This window comes from Silurus aristotelis (genome assembly GCF_946808225.1).
Source record: "Silurus aristotelis genome assembly, chromosome: 12".
Classification (NCBI taxonomy): domain Eukaryota; kingdom Metazoa; phylum Chordata; class Actinopteri; order Siluriformes; family Siluridae; genus Silurus; species Silurus aristotelis.
Genome location: NC_139585.1, coordinates 2,475,078 through 2,491,503, shown reverse-complemented (window position 1 = coordinate 2,491,503; position 16,426 = coordinate 2,475,078). Strand labels below are relative to the sequence as shown.

The 16,426-nt window shown below is 40.6% G+C and overlaps 1 protein-coding gene across 3 annotated transcripts in view; it reads right to left on the bottom strand.

The window, feature by feature from the left end:
• The window catches only part of lhpp (phospholysine phosphohistidine inorganic pyrophosphate phosphatase), a 39,394-nt gene extending 28,201 nt beyond the window's left edge, over positions 1–11,193 (bottom strand). For 2 of the 3 annotated variants that reach the window (XM_083557567.1, XM_083557566.1), the window contains exons 1-4: positions 11,026–11,192; positions 4,108–4,295; positions 3,826–3,979; positions 3,693–3,756 (exon numbers count right to left, since the gene is read on the bottom strand). In XM_083557567.1, the coding sequence (XP_083413693.1) occupies positions 3,693–3,756; positions 3,826–3,979; positions 4,108–4,295; positions 11,026–11,183 (564 nt within the window). In that variant the 5' untranslated portion in view covers positions 11,184–11,192. Of the gene's footprint in view, positions 1–3,692; positions 3,757–3,825; positions 3,980–4,107; positions 4,296–11,025 lie in introns of all 3 variants that reach the window. The other variant, XM_083557568.1, reaches the window with a different exon arrangement.
• Positions 11,194–16,426: the final 5,233 nt, after the last annotated feature.

Below are 16,426 nucleotides of genomic sequence, written 5' to 3'. Positions count from 1 at the left end.
GTTTAGACACTGAGACGCTGCACCTCATTCATGCAAACTATAAACAATCCTTCTAACTGCTGGTCAGTGACGGTACTGCAGGGGGTCAGCAAATTAACACAATCACAATTTTTTGTTTAAAAAAATTTAACATTTGTAAGAACATCAAGATAAGATATTTCATTTTAAAAATATTATAATTATTACATTAAAGTTATATTAAGATTCAAGTTTATGTAAATGTATAATTGTCCACCTGATCGTAAAAGAAAAATGTATAAAACTGCAAATCTATTAAAATAATAGACCACTGTTAACAACTTAATAAATTGTGATTTTAACTGGCAAATAGGTTTATGATGCATAAATCTTTTTGAAATGTTTGAAAATATATTAAAATATAGGGACAATGAGGCATGTACAACAACAGTGTTCTTAATACACAGTGGTGTGAAAAAGTGTTTCCCCCCTTCCTGATTTCCCAAAACCGGCCGACCAAAATTACCCCAAGAGCACAGCGATGACTCATCCAAGAGATCACAACAACATCCAAAGAACTGCAGGTCTCATGTTGTTTTGCTGCTTCAGGACCTGGAAGACTTGCTGTGACAAATTGAACCATGAATTCTGCTGTTTACCAAAAAATCCTGAAGGAAAATGTCCGGCTATCTGTTCGTGACCTCATGCTGAAGTGAACTTGAACAATTCACAAAATGAAGACTTTGGAGTGGCCTAGTCAAAGTCCTGACCTGAATCCTATAGAGATGCTGTGGCATGACCTTTAAAAGGTGGTTTATGCTCGAAAACCCACATTGGCTGAATAACAACAATTCTGCATAGATGAGTGGAGCAAAATTCCTCCACAGCGCTGTAACAGACTCAGTGCAAGTTATCACAAACGCTTGAAAGCAGCTGTTGATGCTAAGGGTGGCCCAAACAGTTATTAGGTTTAGTAAACGCTTTTTCACACAAGGCCATGCCATGTAGTTTTGGATTTTGTTTTCCCTCAATAATAAAAAACCTTCATTTAAAAAACTGCATGTTGTGTTTACTTGTGTTCTCTTTTACTAATATTTAAATTAGTTTGATGATCTGAAATATTAAAGTGTGACAAATATGCAGAAAAATAAGAAATCAGGGATTTAATTTTATGCATACTGTGTAATGACCTTCTCGGACGCAACCCGGAAAAACTATCGGTATGTTACAAATAGAATCTTACTGTAAAACTGTCTCCTACTGAATCTTACTGTAATGTGAAATGTTACCATTTCACATAAACCCAAACAGTCGTGCTTTGAAATGGCCATCTTTAAATGTCTTCACAATGTCCACAGCATTAGATTTATTTTTTATTTATGTAATAAAGTTCTGTACTATTTTCTCATAAAGTGTCATAATTGTTTATTTTTGATTTTTTTATCCAGTATCTATTTGAAAAACTATCGGTTATTTAATCAATTATTGGCGAGTACGATCCAACCTCGCTTTCTGTAGACTGATTTATTAATATTTTGGAAAACAGTGCTAGTTCTTCTTCTTATTATTAGTAGTAGTTGTTCAGTTCATCTATATTTGTTTTTTTTTCCGAGAGCAATTTGGTTGCAGCATACAAGAATTTCAGGAAAACAAATAAAGATGAACTAAACTAATATTAATAATAAGAATAACAACTAGCACAATAGTTTTCACTATTAATAAATTTGTTAAAAAAAACAATTAATGAATGACATCATGCTTTTTATTCATTTATAGTAACACCTACTGGAAGAAAGAAAAGTGCAATCAATTTTGATTTGTAGAGAGATTTTACTGCAGGTGGACCGATAGTAGATTTTACCGAGAGTGATAGCTAGTTTGGGTCGTACTCGCCGATAAATGATTAATCAAAACAACTCAAACACATAATTCAACCCCACAATTTCTCTGAGAGGTATTTACATTACATTTAAAAACTTCATAAATGAGAGAAATGAATGTCTAAAACGATTTGTTTTGCTATTAGTAATTTGATATCGCATACCTCAGGGAGGAGGTGAAACTCTTGATAGGGTGGAAATGATCGAACAAAATGCCTTTGGCTTCACCCAAAACCTGTCTATGGTATAACTGGGCCATAGTCATCTGCTTCCTCCCTGTAATTTTACTTCCCTTTAAAATTTTTGATTTTCACATTTAAAAAATTAAACCAACACAACAATAAAAATGATAACAGCAACAATTATATTATTATTATTATTACTATTATTATTATTGTACATTTTTATTGTACCTTTACTTGTTTTGCTCGACCTCAGTGCAGCTTTTCACACCATTAATCATCATCTCCTGCTTCCTAGACTTGAGAACATTGTTGGAATAAAGGGAACAGCTCTCTCTTGGCTCAGGTCTTATTTGACTGATCGCTATCAGTTTGTTGATGTAAATGGTAAATTCTCCACACTCTGAGGTAAAGTTTGGTGTTCCGCAAGGATCTGTCTTGGGCCCACTGCTTTTCTCTTTATATCTGCTGCCTCTGGGTGAAATTATACATAAACGTAAATACACAATACATAAATGGTATTCGCTTCCATTGCTATGCTGATGATACGCAGTTGTATATTTCAGCAAAGCCAGATGAGAGAGATCAGCTTGAGGAGTGTGTAAAGAACATTAGACAGTGGATGCTTAATAACTTCCTTCTGCTCAACTAGAAGTAAACATTCCGATTACGTAGCATCTCTGGATGGTGTTTCTGTCTCAGTGTGTACAGCAGTCAAAGACCTTGATGTGATTATTGACCCGAGTCTTTCCTTTGAGGCTCACGTGAATAATATTACCAGGATCTCCTTCTTTCACTTAGAAATATTGCTAAAATTAGAAATATGATGTTACAGGATGCAGAAAAACTAGTTGATGCTTTTGTAACATCTAGATTAGACTACTGTAACGCTTTACTGTCTGGGTGTTGGAGTTTGTGCATAAATAAGCTTCAGTTAGTTCAGAATGCCGCAGCAAGAGTCCTCACTAGATCTAGAAAATATGAGCACATCAGCCCTGTTTTAATCATCTACACTGCTCCCAATTACATCTCACACTGATTATAAAATACTACTACTGACGTATAAAGCACTTAACGCTCTCACGGTGCAGTATCTGAGTGAACTTCTGTACCAGTATGATCCTCCACGCCTACTTAGATCAAAAGATGCTGGCTGTTGGTACTTCAAATAACCCAGCCATTAGGGAGTTTTTTCCTCTGGTTGGAGATCGCTTCTAGTGGAAACCACTCGCTGCAGCTGAAGGATATTCTCTACATGAAGACCCATGAGGTTTCTGTGAAGAGGTAGAACCATAAAGGTGGATTTGGACTTGAGAGCTGGAGTCTCTGTGTTTTCCACTCAGGTGTTCATCAGTAAACAGTTATATTTGACCTCAACAATGATGGAACTGTAATGAATGGACATTCGGTGGTGGGGATAAGGAGGGGGTCCTTTTTGGAGTCTGGTTCCTATCAGGGTTTCTTCCTCATGAAGTCTCAGGGAATTTTTCCTCGCCAGTGTAAATTTAATATTTTATCAAATTCATTTTATAAACATACACATTTATTAAATCGCCAAATACAGTATTATTCAATAACCAGTGACTAAAAATTACTCTCACACACATCCACACACTCCCACACACACACACACACACACACACACACACACCCACACACGGGTGATATTCACCTCCAGAGCTTTCATATAAACTCCGACGTCCAGCTTCAGGCCATCTGTCTCCTTATAATAACGTCTAGAGCACAGGAATTTAGTGTTAATACACTGATATCAAGTAGAACAATGTGTGTGAGACAATCTTTACCCTCTGCCCATGGAGAAGAGCAGCGGTTTCTCCAGTGAGATGAGGATCTGAAACGCGGTGTTCGTGTTCTGGTAAGAGAAATTATCAGCAGCATCTCCAATAACCACGCAGTTGGAATTGGATTTATCCACACCGTCAAACTCTGGGAGCAAATCTGTAACAAATCACACACACACACACACACACACACACTTGCATATGTTGTGAAAGTTATAGAAATTTAGGCAGCTGAGAGTCTGCAGTCTGACAATGAAAGAGTGTGCGTTATTGTGAATGTTATACCGTCATGCACCAGTAGGTGGGGTCGGAGGCAGCGCTCCTTCAGTATAGCTACTACAGCCGGGGCGGGGGAGAAAACCTCTCCGACTTCGATGTCGAAGCCCATGCGCTTCAGCTTCCCTACAAACTTCTCTCTCGTGGCCTGAGTTTCATTCGTACAGAAACGTAGCTGCAGGTCTGACGATTTTAACCTGCGTGACACAAAACATTTAGTTCCACTACCTAGTCACTATTTAATAACAGTATCCCATTAAAGGTGTTAAAATGTATAGTCCTTTATAGTGTTTTATACAGGACACTCAATTACAAGGAGTTTCTATGGGGCAGAAAGTGCACTATGTACCTCTAACACCATTATTTACCACACACAGGGTGTAAAATATCACCGTGCCCTAAGTGCACTTCAGTGAACATGAGTCAAGATCTTTCATACGCCATATATGGTTCAAAATCCCTTAGTTCAAGCCCCGTGTCACATTTATATAAAAAATACAGCGAAAATACAGCACTATGCCAAATTCCTGATTTTTATCTTAGAAAACGGTTCTGATTTCATCCCCTAGTGGCTGTAGTGCACTATTGCAGGCTCCATCTCAGCTGAGTTTATGTAGATATGTATATTTCAGGGCCGGTTCTAGACATTTGGGGGCCCCTGCACTATCATTTCTAACCTTTTTATGTATGCAAACCTGTTATCAATACTTTTATATATCAACTATGTATTTATAATTACTGTTTTTATAAATAAATAAGTTCAAAACAAAAAAATAAACAAAGAAAGGTCATCTGGACCAGCTCTTCTTCTTCTTCTTCTGATCTCTGTGTGAAATCATGAACCTTTACCCAACCACGAGCCCAGAATCCGACCTGGATGTGGACTCGAGAAAAGGAACTCCAATTGTTCTTGAAATAATAAACTGTAGGAGCTTATTACAGACCCGGTCTTCACCCGGGAACATATTACAGACCCGGTCTTCACCCGGGAACTTATTACAGACCCGGGAACTTATTACAGACCCGGGAACTTATTACAGACCCGGTCTACACCCGGGAACTTATTACAGACCCAGGAACTTATTACAGACCCGGTCTTCACCCGGGAACTTATTACAGACCCGGAAACTTATTACAGACCCGGTCTTCACCCGGGAACTTAGTACAGACCTGGTGTACACCTCCGGGAACTTATTACAGACCCGGTGTACACCCCCGGGAACTTATTACAGACCCAGGAACTTATTACAGACCCGGTCTACACCCGGGAACTTATTACAGACCCGGGAACTTATTACAGACCCGGGAACTTATTACAGACCCGGTCTACACCCGGGAACTTATTACAGACCCGGGAACTTATTACAGACCCGGTCTTCACCCGGGAACTTATTACAGACCCGGGAACTTATTACAGACCCGGTCTTCACCCGGGAACTTAGTACAGACCCGGGGTACACCCCCGGGAACTTGTTACAGACCCGGTGTAAACCCCCGGGAACTTATTACAGACCCGGTGTACACCCCCGGGAACTTATTACAGACCCGGTGTACACCCCCGGGAACTTATTACAGACCCGGTGTACACCCCCGGGAACTTATTACAGACCCGGTGTACACCCCCGGGAACTTATTACAGACCCAGTGTACACCCCCGGGAACTTATTACAGACCCGGTGTACACCCCCGGGAACTTATTACAGACCCGGTCCACACCCGGGAACTTATTCCAGACCCGGTCCACACCCGGGAACTTATTACAGACCCGGTCTACACCCGGGAACTTATTACAGACCCGGGAACTTATTACAGACCCGGTCTTCACCCGGGAACTTATTACAGACCCGGGAACTTATTACAGACCCGGTCTTCACCCGGGAACTTAGTACAGACCCGGTGTACACCTCCGGGAACTTATTACAGACCCGGTGTACACCCCCGGGAACTTATTACAGACCCAGGAACTTATTACAGACCCGGTCTACACCCGGGAACTTATTACAGACCCGGGAACTTATTACAGACCCGGGAACTTATTACAGACCCGGTCTACAACCGGGAACTTATTACAGACCCGGGAACTTATTACAGACCCGGTCTTCACCCGGGAACTTATTACAGACCCGGGAACTTGTTACAGACCCGGTGTACACCCCCGGGAACTTGTTACAGACCCGGTGTACACCCCCGGGAACTTGTTACAGACCCGGTGTACACCCCCGGGAACTTGTTACAGACCCGGTGTACACCCCCGGGAACTTGTTACAGACCCGGTGTACACCCCCGGGAACTTGTTACAGACCCGGTGTACACCCCCGGGAACTTGTTACAGACCCGGTGTACACCCCCGGGAACTTATTACAGACCCGGTGTACACCCCCGGGAACTTATTACAGACCCAGTGTACACCCCCGGGAACTTATTACAGACCCGGTCCACACCTGGGAACTTATTCCAGACCCGGTCCACACCCGGGAACTTATTACAGACCCGGTCCACACCCGGGAACTTATTACAGACCCGGGAACTTATTACAGACCCGGTCTTCACCCGGGAACTTATTACAGACCCGGGAACTTATTACAGACCCGGTCTTCACCCGGGAACTTAGTACAGACCCGGTGTACACCTCCGGGAACTTATTACAGACCCGGTGTACACCCCCGGGAACTTATTACAGACCCAGGAACTTATTACAGACCCGGTCTACACCCGGGAACTTATTACAGACCCGGGAACTTATTACAGACCCGGGAACTTATTACAGACCCGGTCTACACCCGGGAACTTATTACAGACCCGGGAACTTATTACAGACCCGGTCTTCACCCGGGAACTTATTACAGACCCGGGAACTTAGTACAGACCCGGTCTTCACCCGGGAACTTAGTACAGACCCGGTGTACACCCCCGGGAACTTGTTACAGACCCGGTGTACACCCCCGGGAACTTGTTACAGACCCGGTGTACACCCCCGGGAACTTGTTACAGACCCGGTGTACACCCCCGGGAACTTGTTACAGACCCGGTGTACACCCCCGGGAACTTGTTACAGACCCGGTGTACACCCCCGGGAACTTGTTACAGACCCGGTGTACACCCCCGGGAACTTGTTACAGACCCGGTGTACACCCCCGGGAACTTGTTACAGACCCGGTGTACACCCCCGGGAACTTGTTACAGACCCGGTGTACACCCCCGGGAACTTGTTACAGACCCGGTGTACATCCCCGGGAACTTGTTACAGACCCGGTGTACACCCCCGGGAACTTATTACAGACCCGGTGTACACCCCCGGGAACTTATTACAGACCCGGTCCACACCCGGGAACTTATTACAGACCCGGTCCACACCCGGGAACTTATTCCAGACCCTGTGTACACCCCAGGGAACTTATTACAGACCCTGTGTACACCCCAGGGAACTTATTACAGACCCTGTGTACACCCCAGGGAACTTATTACAGACCCTGTGTACACCCCAGGGAACTTATTACAGACCCTGTGAGCACCCCAGGGAACTTATTACAGACCCTGTGTACACCCCCGGGAACTTATTACAGACCCGGTCTACACCCGGGAACTTAGTACAGACCCGGACTACACCCGGGAACTTAGTACAGACCCGGTTTACACCCAGGAACTTATTACAGACCCGGACTACACCTAATTATAAACCCTATTTAGTATCCTATTTAAGGACACTTAATAATCCATATCCTTCTCTCTCTCTCTCTCTCTCTCTCCCTCTCTCTCTCAGTCAAGTTAAACATGCTCCTGAGGTTCCAGTGGCCACTGTTTCTGCTCCTCTCCTCTCTTCTGATCTACTCCCTTTCTCCTGGCCTGCCTCTGGATGATGTTCTCTACGATTGGAGGCGACTCTGTGCAGATGTTGTTTCATCAGCGCCCTGGGGCCAGTTGTTCCAAAAGTTTAATCTGGATCAAAATGATCCGGATTTGGAAATCCCATTTCACAACATATCACAAAGTGGGCTACCAGCTATGTAAAGAACAGGTAGAAGAGCCAACATGGGGTCACTGTAAGAGTTTTTTTTATTCTGAGAAAACACACAAAAATAACAAACATCCACTTCCATTCATAATTTTTTTATGACTGGCTGCAGTTTGGTCAGCTTGATTTGTTTCTCTGCCAGGAGTATCTGTGCTTCTGCTCTTTCAGTCTCTGGTTTTAGAAGTAATTAATAGGCATCATTATTATTCAGCAAAGGACGCTTCAAGCCTCTTTTCTGAGCTCCTGTGACTGCTGGCTCTACCAGTGAGGATCCAGGTTGTATTTCAATAATAGGGCTGAGATCCAGAATGAATGTTTCCTCTGCATTAGGAGGAACTGGCTCACTTTCCTCTACAATCGTAGGCTCACCATCCCCTACAACACCTTGAATCCCGAGTTCTCACCTCCAATAATGCCCAGAACCACATCTGTGTATTCACCTTTCTTAAAGGGTTTGTTGCCTGTTTGGGTGTTTTTTTGCTTCAGCAAGGTCCTTTGTTGTTCTGGCCCTCAGATTCTTCCATCTAAATTTCACTTTCTCCAAGGTCCTCTTCTGGCCAGACCCCTTTGCATTCACATTCTGGGTGATTTCAACCCAAATGTCTTTCTTCCTTTTGTTAGTCACCATTCCACCCGCAACAGAGCTTCCTACTATTGAGGCATGATGGCACTTAACACCCTCCAGCAGTGCATGGGTTTCTGCAACAGTGAAATTAGGTCCTTTTGAGTCCATGGTTCCACCTCATCTGTTGCAGTGAACATAGTATTTAGAGGCTTTGGGCATTATTGATTTAATTGAAAACAAGCCACAGCACGTCAGCCAATTGGTGTGTGGGTATTTGACAGCCATCTTATATTCAGCCTTTCTCAGAGGACTTAGAGAGGGGCACTGACATGGCAGGTATGTCCATTGCTACCACCGTTTTAGTGGAAGAGGATACCGTCAAAGGGTGTATGTTGAGCATGCACAACCACTGGAGCAATACACCACTGAAGAACTTTATGCTCGCTTTCGCTTTGGGAATGCTAATGTTAAGTACATTGCAGACCTTGTCAGGCCAAAACTTCAACGGAGAACCTGAAGGAGTCACAGTCTGTCTGTGGAAGAACATATTAGGAGACAGTGCCTGTCCACTCCTACCATGGCTGATGACTCCTTTTCTTGCAGCAACCACACCTGCACAGGCACGCTTCAACACTGCTCATTGCAAAACAAGATGTGCAATTGAGCGCTTAAATGGAGCTCTGAAGAGACGCTTTGCACGCCTTAACTACTTGCGAGTAGAACCACAGGGAGCAGGCAACATAATACTAGCGTGTGTCGTCCTGCACAACATCACTACCAGGCGCAATGTCCCTCTCTGTGATGATGTTTACGATGCACCTGAGCCTGTTGAAGAACTAGACCAACCTCTGGCATTCTGTCAGAATGAGGGACTGACTGGACGTATAGTAAGGGATGCAATTGTTAGACATTATTTTTGACAGGCTCGTCTCTGATGATTGTTTCTTTGAAATTAATATACGGTGATGAATGACAGAAAAATGGAATATATTATTTTTGTTTGTTATTGAAATCTGTTTGGGGGATTAGTTATATTTCATTAGTTTTACTTTACTATACTGAATAGCTTAATTGGTAGCCTGTGTCTACTATATCTACTTTATCACTGTTACAACGGTTACACAAGTCAAGTGCAAAATATAAATAAAAGTATATACACTAAATGATACAAATGTATCATTTGACCAATTTTAAAGTTTTACTAAATTTTCCTCCTGGAATCCACCTTGAAATCCAACCCCCTGTTGGGATCAGGATAATCCTGTGTTTTTGGATCAAATTTCTCCAAATCCTACTGACAAATTTTGAACAACACAAACTGAAGGTTTGATCCAGATTTAAACTAGGATTGGATTATGTGATCTAATCCGAGTTCAGATTCATTCTTTCCCTTTTGAACAACCCATTTTCAAGATTTGATCCAATCCGATAACCAGAATCCGATCAGCTTACCTTTGAACAACTGGCCCCTGGAGATCCATTAGATTACAGAGAAAGAACAGGAATTTGGATTTGGACTGTAGTTTATATCAACAGTCTGCTACACTGACTCAGGACTACAGTTTGCTCTGATCTCCATCACTGCACTTCAACATCATTTATCTGTAATAAATGGACATTCGGTGGAACCCAGATGAGGATGAGGTTCCCTCTTGAGTCTGGTTTCTCTCAAGGTTTCTTCCTTCCGTATCTCTGAATTTTTTCTTCACCACAGTCTCCACCGACTCGTTAATCAGGGACAAACTTACACTTATAAAAAACATATTTATTCTTTATCACCACATTATCTGTGTAAAGCTGCTTTGAGACAATGTTCATTGTTAAACTCGTTATACAAATAAAAATGAATTGAATTTAGACCCAGGCTCCAGATTTAGACCCAGGCTCCAGTTTTAGACCCAGGCTCCAGTTTTAGACCCTAATTAGAGCGCTTAGAAGCTTAATAATGGACTTTTAGGTATCTGTAGTGCACTATACAGGGTGTCCAATAGAGTTGTATATAAGTTCACTTTCTCTCTGGAGAACACGTGCATTAGATATGGAATTGAAACGTATTTAAAAACTATATTGTGCACTAGATATGGGGTGGACATGTTTTATATTTACTTATAATGCACTATATACACATAATTACACATGTTTTGTGCACTTGTATAAGAGAAACAGGTGCCGAATTCCAAATAGCGTCCTATTAATCCTGTAGTGCACTAGATAGGGTGCACCCTCCATTGGGTTATACCCTAGATAGTGAATTTGTGTAGGATATAAACAGCGGTTTGTAACTAAGCCACTCGCTCACCCTAAGAATTCTGTTGTTTTTAAAATTAGAGTATTTCATGTTAACAAAAACCTTCTGACGGCCTCCACGGAGCCCTCAATCGGCACTCCTCCGCCTTCTCCGCTGTCGTATAAGACGCCACACATGTCTAAAATCACTCCCTTCATCTCTCTCACACACTGCGGCCACTGGTCCGCCATGATGATGGGCCGGGTTGCGCTTCTGCGCATGCGCTAAACCGGATGTACTTTTCTTTATTTGCCGGTTAAATTATAATATTCCAATACAAAAAGGGAAACATAAGATAAAAATAAAATATTAATTTGAACAATCCTGAGAGAACTGCTGATATGGGAAGAAGGGGATGACAAAGAATCGTGCGACAGACACGAAAGGCGTCGCAGACTATTACGTCATCAACACGCGATCTTCCCTGTATTACCACCTGTCACAAAAAAAAAACTACACAACACTGTCAGGGATATGAACTAGTTATATATATTATACAATTAGAAAAATATCAAACAAATGACAGTTTTAAGGTCTTTGGAAAACACTGGTCTTTTTCTTTTAGGTTTTTCTGAATGGCTCGCCTCCCTGGTTACCATAGCAACGATCCAAACAGAGGAGGTTTTTAACAGTGATGCTTTCAAACCCTCACCAAACACAATTTAAACATCATCCACATCGAAGAACCACATATTTTCAGAATTTTACAGATGTAATTGTAGACATCCAGACTACAATAAATATTTTACCACATCACACAGACGCACTTCATCATAATAATACACACCTGGAGAAGGTTTTTCAGGTAAACATTTGATGTTCAAAAATTGAGTCAAAACTTGTTGCATCACTTGTCTGATTTTAGAGCTCCGGGTTTTCCCCTCGTTATCATCTATTATTTAGCTTTTCTAAATATCTAAACCTCGGAAGCCCCAAAAAGCCATGCATTACAATATTTACATTTTTCCTTGTTATTACATCTTAACGATCTTGACATAACAAACATCGTTTCTTCGTGATCACGACTTAATTATTGTGTATTCGTTATAACCATTATGGTTATTATCCACGATGGTGCCTCTGAAACATGTTCTTATGCCGAATACACCGGAAAATGAAATACTGATCAGGGAAAATGATTTGAGATGCAGCTTTGTGATCGGAGCCATTTGTGGCGGCGTTATGTTGAAATCACGAGAAAATTAATTCGTTATCACGAGAAAACGAGAAAATAAAAAGATAACGCATGGCCTCATAAAACTTCTGTTCTAGACTGTTCTGTTTTAAACTTGATAAATTAGTCATTTTGTTTTGACGACTCCTGCTTTAAAAACCGGCACAACCGAAAATGTTGAAGGACCAGACATGTGTAATATCACAGCGTGTTTGTTCATGTTCACACCAGGAAAAGAATATAAACAATGGCATGACAGTGTGATTCTGGTGTGTGTGTGTGTGTGTGTGTGTGTGTGTGTGTGTGTGTGTGTGTGTGTGTGTGTGATGGATTCAATTCTACGAATTTTAGTGTAGTTCCAAAAGGACAAGGAAATATAAATATATATATATATATATATATATATATATATATATATATATATATATATATATATATATATATATATATATAAAATCTATTAATTGAAAGAACACCTTTATAAATGAACAATGTTTTGTACATTTTGTACGCGGTATTTATGCCCGGTCAGTGTTTCTATCTCTTACGCTAACATTCACACAGTTACATTCAATGTAACAGTATTTGACCTCATACACCGACTTACATTTAATCACAGGATCATTTTATCACGTTGTGTTCTAGCTACAGATAAAATAAACTAAGAACCATTCTGAAATTCTTTACTGATTTTGTAAATAATTCGAAAATAAAAAAGAAAGCAAAAAAAAAAACCACTACAGTCCACGACTCGAGTCTAATGTGAGAAAAATCTCCGGTTATAATGTCACTTATGATAATGAAAGAAATGCAGATCGAAGGGTTTTACCTCTGGTGTGATGAATCTAACGCTCTGATTGGACACTGCGTGACTGATTATACAGTAATGCGTGAATTTAATGCAGATCTACTCTAACACTTTTTATTCATTTCCTATGATACTTAAATCGTGACAGTTTTCTCCTCGGACTCTAATTTCCCACCCTGGTGCGAGCGAACGTTATCAACAGTACAACAGTTCTATAATCTAAAGATGTTGTTATTATGATATGTTTAGATATGTTAACTGACCTCAACATGCTTGCGCAGGTTCGATCTGCATCACCGGTCTCCAGGGTCACCGCTAGGGTTTCTGGGAACCCTGGATAATTTCTACTCTGAGCCCCAACTTCCCATCCCCCAATTATCTGATCTGTTTGCTACATGTAACAACAACCATTATTAATAAGCAAAACAATAATTGTGTATTCAGAAAGAGACAAAAAATATATATATTTGAACATTATATTAAATTAACTGAAATGATATATACTGTTCGGAAGGCTGGAAGTGTGTTTTTCAAGTCTGGATGTGTGTATGGAAGTCTGGAAGTGTGTATGAAAGTCTGGAAGTGTGTATAGAAGTCTGGAAGTGTGTTTGGAAGTCTGGAAGTGTGTATAGAAGTCTGGAAGTGTGTATGGAAGTCTGGAAGTGTGTATAGAAGTCTGGAAGTGTGTATAGAAGTCTGGAAGTATGTATAGAAGTCTGGAAGTGTGTATGGAAGTCTGGAAGTGTGTTTGGAAGTCTGGAAGTGTGTATAGAAGTCTGGATGTGTGTGTGTGGAAGTCTGGAAGAGTGTTTGAAAGTCTGGAAGTGTGTTTGGAAGTCTGGAAGTGTGTACAGAAGTCTGGAAGTGTGTACAGAAGTCTGGAAGTGTGTACAGAAGTCTGGAAGTGTGTTTTTCAAGTCTGGATGTGTGGATGGAATACTGGAAGTGTGTATGGAAGTCTGGAAGTGTGTTTGGAAGTCTGGAAGTGTGTATGGAAGTCTGGAAGTGTGTATGGATAACTGGAAGTGTGTATGGAAGTCTGGAAGTGTGTATGAAAGTCTGGATGTGTGTGTGTGGAAGTCTGGAAGTGTGTTTGAAAGTCTGGAAGTTTGTTTGAAAGTCTGGAAGTGTGTTTGGAAGTCTGGAAGTGTGTTTGAAAGTCTGGAAGTGTGTTTGGAAGTCTAGAAGTGTGTTTTTCAAGTCTGGATGTGTGGATGGAAGACTGGAAGTGTGTATGGAAGTCTGGAAGTGTGTATAGAAGTCTGGAATTGTGTATAGAAGTCTGGAAGTGTGTTTGGAAGTCTGGAAGTGTGTATAGAAGTCTGGAAGTTTGTTTGGAAGTCTGGAAGTGTGTGTGGAAGTCTGGAAGTGTGTATGGACGTCTGAAAGTGTGTTTGGGAGTCTGGAAGAGTGTTTGGAAGTTTGGAAGGGTGTTTGGAAGTCTGGAAGTGTGTGTGGAAATCTGGAAGTCTGGAGTCTCCTTAAATCCGAGGAATGAGTTGAGTAATAAGCTGAGAAACGAGTTAAGAGACGAGCGAGAAATGAGCTGAGAAATGACATGAGAAACTTACAGCTCAGCGAGAACCTACAACAATTCACTGTTAACGTGATGGATACAGAAAAGTAATTAACACTATTGTATGGTCTCTTACACGCAGAGCAATGAAATTACAATAATAAGAGTGAATAATACGCTTCAGTGATCCGAATTAGCGATTTAAACTCGTGAACCGAATCAGTTTTATTTGTAAATCATTTATTCTGCTTTCTGAACCGACACTCATCCTTAACCCTGTGTGTTCTGTGATTGTTGTTGTATGTAGCACCAGGGTTCAGGAGGAACGTTGTTCCATGTCACTGTGTACTGCGTTAGAGATATACGATTAAAATCACAATAAAAGCTTCGTGACTTGAACGATTCATTATTATAACAATCTACTACAACTCTTTTTTTATAAACTTGCAAATTAAATTTTGATTGTTTCCACACAGAAAACTGCTTCAAGGCTTACAAAGAGTTCAAAGATTATTGGAAATAGTGTTACAACATCCAGTGGATAAACATCAGGGTGAGTAACTGATCTGTTTTCTATGTTCATTATGACAGTTTCATACAGACTTCAAAATCATACAAAACATAAAACATAAAACACCTTTTTTTGGTAAAAAAAACTGGATGGTTAGCGGATGTCCTGAGTTTCTCCACACCAGGGGTCACCAACATGGTGCCCGCGGGGACCACACGAGTCGCCCGGGGGATTTTCAAATTTTTTTTTTTTAAATCACACTTGCATTGGTGTGAATTTAGCTGGTCTCCACGTTGATTTTGATATGTCACGTAATTGATAATCAGTACAAACATGATGCAACGTAGTGCAGGATTTGTTAAAAATTGTTAGTGTCTGGTGAAAATGTAAATACTTGGAGAGATTTCTAGAAATAAAGTTTTGCATATTGATATTGATCTGTTTCCTACTTTGTTAAATCGTTGTTGATAATAATTGTGAATAATCATTAACACGATCGGTGTCTTTACATAGACAAATAGCATTCATTAATAATTAATAACATATAATTAAAGGTAAATTGAGCAAATTTGGTATTTCAGAAGTATCAAACTGGGAGAGAGAAGAGATTACATTACATTCACATTAATCATTAATGAAGTAATATACATTACTTCACATTAATCAGTACCCAAAAAGAAGCTCTGAGTTATAAAAAGTTTGGTGACCCCCTGATCTACACCATTCTTCCGTTTATACATCGACCTGATGCGCGGTGAGTCAGAACTCCTGAGTCGCTCAGTGACCATCATTATTTTTATTTACTTAGTAACGCATATCATTTTAAATGTAGCGAAGTACAAATACTTCAAACAAAAAGTTCCAGTTAAATTACAGTTTAAAAACAAATACTTGAAAAAGTAAACGTAATTCTTTACTTTCCTGCTTTTATTTGCCGGATGTTTGCATCATGTTTGCGGATTCTGGTGTTTGATTCGAGACTCGGCGCATAAACAAATAAACAAATAAACAAATGAACAAACAAATGTTTAGTGATTGGGAATAATTTCTCGGTGGAGTTTATTTGATTTCTTTTTTTTTAATATCCGAGTAAAGAAAAGACGTCGCGAATGAACACGTGTTGCATCAAAGGTTTTTCATTTCGCTTCTTTTATGTTTGTTTATTTAATAAAAAACGGTCAAACACGCACGCATCGATCGCACGTTAATAAGATTTGCGCGGTTAAAATTTATCTGCGTTGAGACGTTATTGACGTGTACGTTTTAACAGCCATGATGATAAATATATATTTATATATAATGTAAGGATGCTGGGTATATATGACAGAAAAAAAATTGAATGAGAAATAAAAACAAACACGTCATTAATCGACATCATTCTGCACGACATGGTGAAGCCACGCCCCCTCTCACTCGTCCACGCAAAGTTTCCTCCTTCTTGCGTCATGCAGCCCA